Source organism: Chelon labrosus (genome assembly GCF_963514085.1).
Source record: "Chelon labrosus genome assembly, chromosome: 18".
Classification (NCBI taxonomy): domain Eukaryota; kingdom Metazoa; phylum Chordata; class Actinopteri; order Mugiliformes; family Mugilidae; genus Chelon; species Chelon labrosus.
The window spans coordinates 19,864,501-19,878,479 of NC_140351.1; the positions used below are offsets into that span (position 1 = coordinate 19,864,501).

Below are 13,979 nucleotides of genomic sequence, written 5' to 3' on the forward strand. Positions count from 1 at the left end.
ATAAATGGAAGAGCCGTTTTGCTAATGAACCGGCCGTCAGAGGTGAATGACTGAGGCAGCATTCTTGATCGGTCGGCTCCCTTAGAGTGGTTCAGATGCTCTGTTTAGCGTGGACAGGTCTGGTTTTAAGGGGCAGTTGCTTGTGAGTATCCGGAGAGCAGGATTTTCAGACGAGAGAGAGCAAAGCCCAGTAACGATGATGGCGTTTTCTGCCAAGTTTCAAAGCGGAGCCAGAAACGACTACAGTGACGTACGTACGGATCAGATGGCAGCTGCGTGATACTCACGGGACATTTTGTGATGCTCTGCTCCCACTGGCTCATTCTGACACTTTCCTCCAGGGTGGTGCACTTCTTCAGCAACATATCCCATCCACAGTATGGGTCCCTGGCTCCCACACAGGCTCTAAAACAAGAGAAGAAAGTTCAGATTTTATGGGCTTTTATTAACCTATCACATAAGCATGCGGACAGCTGGGATAAACCGATCGAAAGGGGAGATTATGGAGAAAGCAAAAAAGACACTGTGGAGAAGGGAATGATGAATGGAAAGAGATAAGATGTAGGAGAAAGAAGGGGGAATTTGAAAGATTGGTGAGAAGAAGAGGGGGTTGGAGAGAGTTTGGAGAGAGGACAAAGAGGTGAGAAAAGACAAGGAGAGAAGCTACTCAAGTGAGAGAAGAAAGGCAGAAAAAAAAGAAGGTAATTTTGTTTATGAATGTCGAACGCCCGATATGGATTAGATTGCATCGGCATCATAAAACTATGCCTTGACACAATTTTCAGACTTATTTTTCAGGTAATCTTCAGCCAAGCAGCAGGATTAGTTCGCCGTCGGGTTCGCACGCGTTAATTCCTGAACAGCTTATCAGCCCAGCCAATATTCACGGTGAGCACACCGTAGTAGAGCACAGAGCCGCCTCTGTCTTTGCCGTATCTCCTTCGAGATGGTTTATTGAGTGCAATAAAAAAAGCCTGATGTTAGTCTTTTCATATAAATAAAAGCCTGCGGTGACAGCACAATGGCATATCTTTGAGCCGCAGGCGTCGGCGCTGGCTGCTGGGCCCCTGGTGAGATGTGACAAAGTTGTCCGTGGGTTTCATAACAGTCACAAACAAGTGCGCTTATGCAAGAAAAGCATGATCATATGTTATCTATTCATATGAAATTACAGAAAGGCAATATTCGTGCTTGGGTCCGCGGAGAAGGTGGCTGATATAACGTCTGGTGGAACAGAAGGCAGGAAGCTGAGAGCTGCAGACGGTATCTGCTCGGACAAAGACATCAGGGGTGACGACAGCAGAACAAAATGAAAAGGAGAGTTACATGCAAGAACCTGTCGTTCAGGGGGCCTTAAGGGCCTTGCACAACCCATCAGTGAGCCGCACAGCCATAAACAGAGACAGCCTGCTAATATTTCAAACAGGTAAACCTCAAAGAAAAGGCAGTGATGAACCTGGTAATTCCCCTGTGGCTGCCAGTCTGTATCCGTCTTTATTTGTTTTGCCTTCTCTAATTTTCTTGCTTATAAAAAAAAAGAAAAAGCATGAAAGATGAGCCGTAATGGCTGCAGCATATATCACGGAGCCACAGCTGTAATATGAAGCCCCAACTCTTTTGTGCATTCCAATAACAGCTCATTGTGCGAGAGATAAGGAATGCAGGTGTTATTCCTTTTTCTGCGTGCCGATGATGGATGGGATCCCAATCTCGCGGTGAGTCTTCCCACCCCGGCCTCTGTCTCTGGTTTTCTCTGCCAATATTTATGCCTTGATGGAGCATCTTCCAGACAGACAGAAGCTCAATATATCTGATAAACGCGCGCAGTCGCCGCAGGACTGTGCGCGGCTTTGTGTGCGGGTCAGTGACAATGAGAGACAGCCAGGCAGCGTGAAACACAGGCAGAGGGCAGCCGCGGGCACCTCCAGTGGCTCCGACAAAGCTGATTTAGAGGGTTTTAAATCTCAGCAAAGGCCCCTGACCAACACAAAGGCCTGTCCCTCTCCGATAAAGCGAATCTTATGAAAGAGGGGGGCTTTAAAACTTCTTTGCGAGCACATTTGCTTTTGACAGTTCCCGCTGAGATTGATGATGTTTGTTTGTGCATGTACTCACTCCCTGCTCTTGTGGTAGCTGCATCTCTTAAGCGGGATCTTGATGACCTGGTCTCTTACGCCCACGTAAAGCTCGCTGCGGCTGTGCAGGATGAGCAGGCTTCGGATCGGCTGCCTCTTCCTGGGCGGGAACAACTCGATCTCCTCCAGTAGGCAGCTCCCCGTGGACTGGTTGAGAGGAGAAAGCACTTTCCTGATAGTGCCGTAATCTGGGAGAGAAAGAGAAAGAGGGAAGAGGGGATTTGGTCACAGGGAGTAAGAAGGGTGATTATCTGCGGGAGAAAAGGTAAAGTAATGGAGGAGCGAAGGGGAGGCAGGGTAAGAGTGGCAGAGAGTTTATATATGCCAGAGTGAACCAATCAATTTATTCACTGAGAGCCTCAGTCAGAAAGAACGGTGGCGTGCCAAGCTTGGTTATGCCATCAACAGGCAGCGCTGTAGATGCAACCAGGGAATCGATACAGCACCTGAATTCATGATTCCTGGCCTACTTTTCTTAAAGGGGGATATTCCAGGGGATACAACCGCTTTGTAGTTCTGAAAGGCAGAGGAGTATGGAAATCAGTGTCACTGCGAACACGTCCTGACCTTTATTTTGCGTAACTTGGTCCCCCCTGGGGATGAAGTTGGGGGCAAATGTTCTTAAGGGAGTGCTAAAACAAACACCATCTATTATACATGCGTTCCCCTGGGTGAGGAAAAGGTAATTAGGCGCGTAGTGATGCCACGGAAAACAAAGGTGAAATGCTAATGATAACTTTAAGGCAGGGAATGCAAAAGTTAAGTTTTGCTCCAAGCTGTGTGGGGCAATAATGTAATTTCAAGAAACAAGGAGGTGAAATTCAGAAATTAACTTACAATCTCAGGCTGTTTTTGTGCCATCTTACACTGAGTTATGGGCGGTTGGTTGGTGAATACGCCAGTCTGGGAGCTACTATCACAGCAGTGGAGAATGCGGAGAGGCAGCTAGGCTCCAGGAACAGAGGCAGGTAGGCTTTGTGCTCAGCAAGGCTTTATTTAGTAACTGCATTCAATCACTGTGCCCTTACATATATCACACTGTGCACTAAATACAGCATGATTTAATATTTAATAACCGTTGTGTTTAGTAGTAGTACTTGTGATCCCTTTATGGGCAGTTGACTCGCTGCAGCTGGTTGCAATTACGACTTGAAGTTGCCCTTTTACCGTTTTTCTTTTATTAAATTTTTAAAATCATTAATATTTTATTGTACTTATGCATTTAATTATTGATGTGTTTAATTGCATTTGTACTCTGCACTGCTACTACATCCCAATCCCCCCCTTTGGGATCAATAAAAGGTTATCTTATGTTATTATGTTGATGTTTTAATTAAAATGTGACTAGTATGTGTGTGTGTGGTCTTGTTTTTATTATTAAGTCGCGGGGGGGGGGCAATTTTTCAAGGAATGCTAACCTTGTGGGGCTATTTTTGATGGGCCACAACTTTCTCACGATCAAATCGTTTCAAGGCTTGGTTTAGGGTAAAGGTTACAGTTATGGTTTTAGTGAAATAGACGGTTTAGGCTTTTGCGTCAACTTGATGCCGTAGCTACAGCGACAGCCCAGGCCCTACGCAGACCCTAACGCTGCAGTCTGATGTGCACCTCCCTAGAAATATAACTACGGGTCACGGCGACGCAGACTGATTGGTCCGCTTGGTAGTAGCGTGTTTCCGCTTCAGAATTTCCAGCCGCATCTCCGTTTACGCAATTTTCAAACTGATTGTTTTGGATCAACAAAGGTGGAACACATCGAGGAAAGGTTAACTAAGGAGGTTCGAAGGTACAAGCATTTGTGCGAAAGTTTCAGTCTGCATTGTCGAATGTGAAGCAGGAAGTAGAAACAAAAATTAACCCGACTGGTAAAACAGACACAGCGACACCTAGTTTGGGTGGTGTTGTTACAGAGCGCACAAGTATAAATGGCTCGCACCGCCGTAGGCTACGTGCGTAGGTCATGGCGACTAAGGGGCTAGGGGAATGAATTAAGTCGATGGAAGGTCCTCACAAAGATAGAACCATAACTTTGTGTGTGTAGTTGCCTTGAAGCGCATTCGACAGAGCTGGTTTTAATAAAATGACAAGTCATGAGTAAGTGATACAATTTCTTTTTGGTGCGTGTACTTGGTTAAAAATTGATACTTTGGTGAACCAGGAAACCACAAAAAATCATTTGCAACTACAGGAATGAAAGAACACATCTGAATAGCAATTTAAGGGAAATGTATTGCGAGCAGTATGCTGAAATAAAAGAACCCCACACCTTGACATTTCTGGACCCCTCCAGTTGGAGCTATAAAGGTTTTCCACAATGGCCCCAATCAGCGGGGTGCATTTAAGCGTTCATAATAACGTGTGATTAGGTACAGTATGCGCGCTGGCCAAAGGCCCTGGCAGTGTTTCAGATGTTTTCATTAGTGTCTGGTTAGTGTCTGGGGAACTTGCAACGTGGGCAGCTCTGGCCCAACATTGATCACAGCCCCATGCAAACACTGAGAGGGGAGTTTTTGAGGGAGATGCCAAGCATAGAGGCAGTGAACTGGAACAGGCTGTGTGTGTGTGTGCAGAGAGAGAGTTTGTGTGGATATGTGAGCCATCCTAAAATAACATTGGGGATGCAACAGGAAGATCATGTTGACATTTCCCAGTGGGCTTATGGTACATAAACACAGTGAAGTGGGTCACCGTGTTCGAATTCTGTTCAGTACACCTGTATATAATACACGTATATGATAATACATCCAAACACTGACTTGGTGTCTACCTGGTGACTTGCTGATACGGCCCCCCCCCCGCCTACATCCCACATTGTCACGCCTGTGTGATCAAACAGTCTGCTGATAAGCAGACGGTGCCAGGCACATCAGACACCGTAGACGTGTATGGGCTGTACGTGCGAGTTATTAATTACCCGTCTGTCTTCTTTTGACTGTTGGCAGTTTCATGGTGTTTATGATTTCTTTGTGAGCGACAGTGACATGTGGTGTGTGCCATTTGCATGCGTGGAGTTTCAAATCTGTCAGTGCATATGGAGGACATATGGAGGTAAGGAGAGATCATGTCAAAGACAAAGCTTGATGATGGTACAGATCGATCGGTTCCATTATTCTTCTGGCGGCCGAGTGCTCTGAAATCTTTAGTCGTTCTCTCCAACAATCAATACCCATTCCTGTATAACTAACAAGCAATATCTGAAATGTATAATATAATATGTATTTAACACTATATTCTTCTCCTGCAAGACAGTAAGTGTGTTCTGATCAGATCCTGTTTGGTGGCATCAGCAATTTCCAACTAAATCGTCCCCATTTCAATAAGCACCGGAGAAAAAATTATATTAAAGTGAAAAGTGCATGAATATTTCAAAGTGCCTGACAGAAAAATGATGTCTTTATGTAGGATCACGGTGCTTGTAATAAAAAGCTCGCAGAAAAAGTATGTTTTCAGCACCTTTAAAATGTCACAAAATTACATGAAAACATCCAAACAAAGTGCTCGCGGTGAAAAATGAGACGGCAACGCGCTGACGCAAGCGCTACACACGTGCAAGGAAAAAAAACCCGACAGATTTAGCAAAACATGCAGCAGCGTAGAGAAGAGGGGTGTCATAGGGAACCTACCGGTGGCCAAATAAATGATGTGGAACAGCGTGTCTTTGCCCTGCACCACGTCCACCGCCACATGACTGAAGCGGACGTTGTCCTCCATGAAGTAGGGCACGGGAACCACCGGTTGGACCACCTCGTGCATCAGCAAAAACTTCTGAGCGTCCTGCAGGTTTCTCTGAGTCAGGTTCACGTAGGAGCCAGAGTCGATGGTGCCGCACTGTGGAGGCGGAAAGGGGAGGGGAGGTAAAAAAAACTGCATTAATAAAGGCAGAGCGCTTTGGGATCACACATTTATAAGCTTAAGATTTTTGTCCGGAAGTAGCACCAGAGGGACTGAATGGTTAAATGAACAAGACTTTAATGTCAATTGCTGCCTCGCCGAGACGGTTCTCTATCCTCACAAGCTCAAGGCTTTGTAGTCAACACACTAAATGAATGCGTGACTAAGCAAGTAGTTTCTCTTTTATGAGTTTTTTATTTTTTTTATTTTTACCTCATATGCATACGGTGAATTCTGTTAATAACCCAATTAAATGTGTCTTGATTGTATCACGCTTTACGTGAAAAATAATATATCTAGAGGAATTTCAGGGCTTCATTATTGCTAATAACACTATATCTGAAAACACAAAGAAGTTCCCACGCGAAAAAAATAATATTAAAACTATAACAATACCAGAAATATCTAATATGAATATTGAGACTTCATTGGAACAGATTCATTTAGTTTTATCAGGCGTTGTTGACACCGAGTTCGCATCCTCTGAGTCTCGGTGGAGTTTTGCGACTGAAGCAGAAGTATCTGATATGTATGAGATATTTCCCAGAGTTGATTTATTAAAAAAGAGTTCAATGAAGAGAACTCTGTCCAATCGGGAGCTTAAAGAAGGAAATATTACAGAGCCAAAGGCTTGTTTTATATCACTGTGCTGCTGGATGTTGTTCCAAGTTTATGTGGTGACGGAAAAAACGTTAATTCCTTCTGTTTAAATGGCTTGATTATTCATCTATCTCTATATATCTCTTTACTCGAAAGTTAATAAATGATGTTTGACATTTTGGATTAAAACTGTAAATCATTCCAGCCAGCATTAAACATGGAACTGGACCCCCCTAGGATCATAGCCTTCACAGAATATTAAAAACTGCCAAGCTGGGAGTAAACAGTATATCTTCTTACTTTGCCAATTTAGATTAATTTTAGATAAACTGAGGTATGAGAAAAGTGTGTGCACTTTTTAAGCTAAATAAACTATTTAGAAACCCTTTGGATTACTTGAAATGTGAGTTGTCACAAAACTGAAGGCAGACCCGTTAGTCTTGGCTCATGAAAGGTTGGTGTTTTGGAGACACTTGGTATTCACAGAGAGAAGATGATTTTCAGGCCTTCTAAAGTGGAAATATAGACTCTTTTTCTCCACCGAGCTGAACGGGACAAGGTGAGGCACGGAGCCAGTCAGCCGGGGGCGGAGGGGAGAGGGAGAGGTTGGATGAGTAAAGCTAACCATGCATGTCCTTCTCGGAAAGTGAGGTCCCAGACTGGGGTCAGGATTGTGGATTGAGGCCCTATCCGCAAAGAATGGGCTTACTCTAAGACAGAGAGCGGAGAAAACAGAAATAACCCGAGCTCGGCAATTAAACCGACCCAAATGACTGGTACCGTTTTAGTTTGGAGCGTAGCGCCGTGTTCACTCCAGGCTAACCATACGCGGCCTCTTCCCGCTTAGCTAAAGCTGGACCTTGGGTGCCGATTAGTTCCCGCTGACTAGCTACGGTAGCAACAGCGGCACGGCCACTTTATACAGATCAATCCCTGGCCTTCTCTGAGCTGGCAGATGAGAATCATGAAGGGCTTCCCCGGGATGGTGAACGGATCAGTGGTCTCGCCACATCAGGAGATGGGAAATTAAAGCCCTGAAGGAAGTGCAACAACTGTGCGTGTGTGCGCCTCAAACGTGCCTCCTGCTCATGGCAAAAATATGCGTGCGCGGTATGGGCGTACGGCGATGTCTCACGCTTCCTTTTGTGTTTCGTCCTTGCACTGTTCGAATCCCAAAGTGTCTGCGTGACAAAGCCGGGGCGCCGGACATCGGGCGTCTGCCGACACGTGTGAATGTACAAGGAGATGGATGTTGCCATTTCCAAGGTGAGGGACACAACCGCCATTTGGCTGAGGGCCCGTGCGACGCTCTGCTGTCCCGCTCATCACCGGTGCGCTCTGCCAGGATGATAAGTGCTGCGCGGAAATAGGGTCGTTTTACAGCATGTTTTTACAAAATGGACTGCTGAGACATCTCATCCCTTTCTCTTTTATTCCAGATCGTTTCAATTTCAACACGTTGTTAGGACCAGATTTCCTTTTTACAATTACAAGCAATACTTTAAGGGCAGCAGAGGAAAGCGAACCTTTCATTTTGCCGCAGCCCAGGATAACAAAACAAATCTAACTACATATTTTCCTATGTATGGAGCTTAACAATAAATGTATTTTTACAGTAGGCAATTACAGAGTGACAGAAACCCTATACAACACAGAGAAGGTATTAGCTCCTAATGCACAATGAACATGACTCATGGCCTGAATAAACCTAGCAGGATCAATCCATGTGGTGCAAATAAATGGAGGGATTGTTTTTTCTGAAGACAGACAGGGAATTAAACCCTCAATCAATGACCAGTGAGAGTCTGTTGAGAGATGAATTCACAGTTATAATTATCCCCATTTGGCAGCAGTCTATAACCTTTTTTTGTGTCTCGTGGGTGTATTTGTGTACAGTAAATAGCTACGTGGCCAGTGGTTTTTCATGGCAGCAGGTTTCCTGTAGGTGTTTGTTTGTGTGTAGGTGTGTGCGTGGAAAGAGCAGGGTGAAAGAAGAAGAAAAAAAAAAAATGGCTGTAAATCCTGCGCTCATAAATCTAATCCTCCAACATTGACAAATGCTTGATGAAGATGTCACCGAAACCTAGATAAAGTGTGCATCGGTCCAGCGGTGAGGAGCAGCTATTGTGCCCGGGCTTAAGTGGAAAGATGGGGATGGAGAGGAAGAGCTGATCCCTGTTTATCCTTGAGGAGCACAGCCATATAAAAGCCTGTGGTACAAAGAAACCTCTCTGTGGTGTTCCTACAGCATGCTGAACAGGATAAATCTGTAGTCAGCATTGACCAGATAGGGAAAATTGGTTTTCCTGAAGGTAAGTGAATTTCAGTCAACTAGCTGCTGACATGTAGATATGCGAGTGCATGACGGCAGTGAGAAGCATTCTGCATCGCAGATTCATAGAAAACTGTCACAGCTGGCAGTTTTCTTCGATGGGCATTTTATTCTGTCTTTCTGAATGAGCGATTCTTTACAGATTATGCGCGCGTGGAGCTTCTCGATAGCAGGCATTCATTTACCGGCTTGATGGGAACATGATCAAGGGCCCGTGATGGGAAACATGTGCGCGTTACCCATCGGTAGCCAGGCCTCAGAGGGGGATTCGGTCCCTCGTGGAGCTCCCCCCTCTGTCTGCTAAGCCCGCAGCAAACGAGAGCCACTTCTTCTGCTAATAAAACACCCCCTCTGTGTCATCAGCGTGGAGCAGTGCTTCAAATCAGAATAAGGTGCTCGGTCTGCCCCTCTGGGTTTTAGGATGGAGTATAAACATAAAGTGCCACTTGTGCAAAACAAGGACAGTTTAATAGGAGGGACTACAGTTCACACCACGACGCTATGAGACATCTTCGAGGAATGATTGCGCCATTGTAAAAATCACTGGATTTTATAACGAGCGGTCGTAATGTGTGCGTTCATGAGCAGAGAGAGGGGTGATTGAAAGAGAGAGGATATTAATGAGAGTGAAGAGCTTCCTGGGACTCTGATTTCCGTTCAGGGCGAATGCACATTTATTTATCAGGATACAAAGCACATACATAAATGTCCTCAGGCAATGCACCTTGACGCACATACTGTACGACATACTTGGCGATGTGCTGCGTCTAAACTACCTCTAGCATTAACAAATGATCGGCCGTGACCACTGAAGGGTAGCTCTGAACTTCGGCGGGCATGCACAGTTCATAAATTGCCTTTCAGAACATGTTGTCCTCCTACATAGCCTGACTGATGTCAAGGTTGGTCAAAAGCCTGGTCCAGAATGAAACGTGTCTGCTATGATAATTTTTTTGTTCACATATTAATGATCATTGGCTGAAGTCATATCTAAAACACAGCTGCAGGAAGTGGACACTTATTTTTAACTCAACTGTCACTAAACATGACGTGAACGCTATTGGACAGATGTTCAATAACCTCACACAACAACTTTGGGCTCGATTAGACATCCCATCAGCCTCTGCTCTACTTTGTGTTCTGCATTAATTACCAAATGTTAGCGTGCTAAATGAAGATTGAGAGAATGCCAAACACTACAGCTCATTAACACGAGCATGTGGTCCCTTCGGAGCTTGGCGGCATGATAGTTTCATTACCTGAAAGTCCGGGTTAGGGTTGGGGTAGGGCAACCAGGCCGACCGTGAGTTCTCCTGGTACTTGAAGGGCCCGTTGAAAACCTGCGCTATGGCACTGAGATTGAAGGCACACACTGCAGATGCAGCAATGCTGTTTCTGAATGTCAGGAATGGAAAGAAAGGGAAGACAGACCCAACAAAGAGGGATTATAGGGGGAAAGAGATGATAAATGAGAAAAGGAAAAAGAGAAAAAAACATTAGAATGTTCAAATTCAGAAAAGGACACTCTAGTACAAACAGGAAACTGTTCAGAATCTGTCGGGATCCGTAAAGCTGACCTCTGTATGTTTGTGTTGCTCTCCGCCAACAACACAAATCAAACACTGGGCCGACAGACGCAGACGCCGGCGTAAGTGATCGTCATTATTGGATTATAAATCCAGCAACGGGACACAATTAAACTGCTCGGCTTGTCTGATTAACTGTACAGATCTCAAGCCTGAAATACAGCTTTGACTTTTTGAGCTGTCAGTTTCAACAAGTACCGGTCTCCTCCCCTCGGAAGAGAAGTAAAGAATGAGAGTATTAGCTCTCGACTCAAACTGAGAGACTTGGGCGATGTGAATTATAATCCAGTGCAGCTGTTCATTAAACTCTGTGCCTGCAGGGAGAAATGTTTCCAATACCCTTCAAAAGGACTTCTTTTTTAGCGGTGTGGAGGCATTGACCATAAAGAATTGATTACTCAGCTTTTAATAATGGTCCGTGCCTGCATGTGTGTTAGCGCAAGTGTGTTTTGTGAGTAAAAAGAGAAAGATGGTGAGACGACAAGAGGAATGACTGTGGTGTTTGTAAATAAATAAAATTACACCTCCATATACACAGTAAAATACAGTGTAGAGTTTTAATAGGGAGTGATGATAAGCTTCTATTGTGGGATGCAAATGTGAGATAGCTGCTGGTCCTGTTTGTAGATGGCTTGCAATATACACTGATCACCACAACATTAAAACCGGAGACAGGAGAAGTCAATAACATTGATCATCTTGTGACAAAACAGTGTTCTGCTGGGAAACTTCTGGACCTGGCATTCATGTGGATGTTACTTAGACATGTAGCACCCACCTAGACCAGACCAGGTACCCCCACCCCATAGCAATGACACTCCTTGATGGCAGCAGCCATCCCCGGCAGGATGCAGCCTGACACAGACACAGGAACACACACTAAAACATGAAGAACAGCACAAGGTGTTGACCTGGCCTCCAAATTCACTAGATCCCGAACTGATCAAGTATCTGTGGGATGATCCACAGAGGCCCCTCCCCTCAAAGGCCAGTGACGTGCGGTGAGGTTTGTGGCTGGTGAGGCACAGATTTACAATTAGAAACCCAATGGAATAATTTGACATTCCACACTAACTGGTTAAGTTTCATATCGTAAATGAGCATTCTTTACGCACATACAGGTACGGTTTTTGGCCATAGGAACATTGTAAAATCTATAGGGGTTAAGAGGGAGGATAAGAGAGAGAGAGCACGTTTGCCGTCGCAGTTCCACAGCTCATTCATACTCATTTAACACGAGAGTACCCAGTGTGAAAAACAAACAATACACATCAAAAGATTTGAATTTAAAACCAAATCTTCATCTTAATCAAATATATATTATACAGCTAATAGTAGTAATGAGTTGTTAATTTTTTTTTTGTGATAGTTTGATCCATTTTTAAAAGAGACTGTTCAGCTAAATATCTTCCATCATTTACCACTTCCTGTTTTGACTGAAGGTCTAGTTTTCAGAATGTTTTAAGCTTAGATATACAATCTTCTATCCCAATAAATGTACCACTGCCGAACAGTTGACTCAGCGTAGAAGAAGAGCAACACCATGAACCCGTGGCTCACTAGCGTCCTCTTCCATGAGGCAGAAGTACTGGCTGCCTCATCTCGTGCTTTTTCAGAGCCGTTTAGTCAGATCAACATGGCTAAATGTGTTACACTCGTACATGAAATACATTAACTAGGCTATGGGAAATTATGACATATGATAGATGTGTGTACAACCATTATACTGGTGACATACAGAGAGTTAGCCACAGGCACGCGCCAAAGGCACGAGGCTAACCCAGTTTGTGACAGATTGCACAGTTCGAGGTGAGGCTCAGCTCCCTGCTGCTGCCTCAACTCATGTCTCTCACAGTATTTACACAGGAAATCCGTAAATTCAGCAATTTTGACAGTCCAATGGACAAATAGTACAATTTACTTTGTCAATAGTATCATTTATTTTATCGTCATTACTTTCAATGATGTCAGATGAGGCACTGCCTCACCTGCCTCCCCTGACCATACATCCCTGCCAAAGGCCCTCACTAAAAACATTCTGTTGCCAGACACCACAGGACACCCTCAGAAGGCCCATGTCCATTCTCTGATGAGTCACAACTGTTTTGGAGGCACAAGGGAGACCTACACAATATTAGGAAGGTGGTCATAATGTTATGTCTGATCGGTGTACCTGTGTGTTCATGTAGGCCATGAATGTGATGTTCGTGATATGCAGCTAGTGTTTGGTAACACCACCACGAAGAATAGAAGAAAAATCATATATTATTTTTTATCATTTTGAGGGTTCAGACATCAAACATAGCCATGGGGATTGCAGAAAATGACTTTCAAAATCCAAATCAAACAACTCGAATATTAATTCAATCCGGACACATTTACAAAGTCTGGAAATTTCTTTCGAAGCAGTTTCAGGCAAATGAGGTAACAATTTGAAAAGAGCTGGGAAATTTAGAGCAGTTTTATTAGCTAAGGAATTTTGAAAGACGCAAATTAAAGTGTTTTGTTGAATATGTGATCTTGAATGTAGAGTTAAAAGTGAAGGTAGAGCAGTGTTGTGCCGTTCCATGTTTTTTGCCTTCATTATGAACTATTACACCTGCAATATATATATAATAAAGATCAAATGTTTCTATGTACAGTACTTTTGTACCTCTGTGTGCATATTTAAGACTCAATTTTTAGAGTTACAACTCCGGAACAGCTGGGTAGCTGAAGGTACCATCCAGTTAATTTCATTGCTAGCTACAGATGATAAAATCTGATAGTTGTCATTTTAACAGTTGCAGGTTAGTAATGATAGGCCTATTTGTCTTCCTATGTCTCTGGAGTGGTCCATTTGCCACGATTGTTACAGCAAAGTGAATTTAAGCCATGTGAGAATGGAGTGTTTGGGGTTTAACAGGAACTAAAGTTAAAGTTAAGGAGTGCATGCAATTTGTGATGGCACAATGTACATTTTACAACTAGAAAAACCTCGTGTCACTCACACGTTGGTGGTAAAAATGCCGTAGAGCAGCTCCAGCTCAGGCAAGTAGAAGGTGCCCTGCAACTCGTTGTAGTTGAAGGGGATCTCTCCGGGTCTGGAGCAGTTCAGCCTGGCCTTCATGAAGGTGGTCCAGGTGTCCTCCAGGAGGAATCGGCCACCGATGTCATTTTTACAGACACGCCCGGCGCGGGAGAACACCGTCCGGCCGCAGTCGTGCTCCACTGCGTTTTCCCGGAAGAAGAAGTAGGTGAAGTTGCCGATATCGTAGGAGGAGACGAAATTCGGTTCTGGAGAGGAGAGGTGACAAGGAAGGAGGAAAATCAGTGGGAGGGAGCACGTCAGAAAGAAAAAAAAGCCGTAGAAAGAACGAAGACAACCAAGAGAAAGATGAGGTGCGGAGAGACGAAGAAAAATAGCAAAAGAAAAATATTTAAGTCTGTGGGAGT

General features: G+C 44.3%; 1 protein-coding gene across 3 annotated transcripts in view; it reads right to left on the minus strand.

Moving 5' to 3' along the window:
- sema5a (sema domain, seven thrombospondin repeats (type 1 and type 1-like), transmembrane domain (TM) and short cytoplasmic domain, (semaphorin) 5A) overlaps positions 1-13,979 on the minus strand; it is a 134,308-nt gene that overhangs the window by 53,945 nt on the left and 66,384 nt on the right. For all 3 annotated transcript variants that reach the window (XM_084566062.1, XM_084566060.1, XM_084566061.1), the window contains 5 exons: positions 13,535-13,820; positions 10,218-10,353; positions 5,759-5,963; positions 2,116-2,323; positions 288-405 (listed from right to left, as the gene is read on the minus strand). In XM_084566062.1, coding sequence (XP_084422188.1) covers positions 288-405; positions 2,116-2,323; positions 5,759-5,963; positions 10,218-10,353; positions 13,535-13,820 — 953 coding nt within the window. The remainder of the gene's footprint in view (positions 1-287; positions 406-2,115; positions 2,324-5,758; positions 5,964-10,217; positions 10,354-13,534; positions 13,821-13,979) is intronic.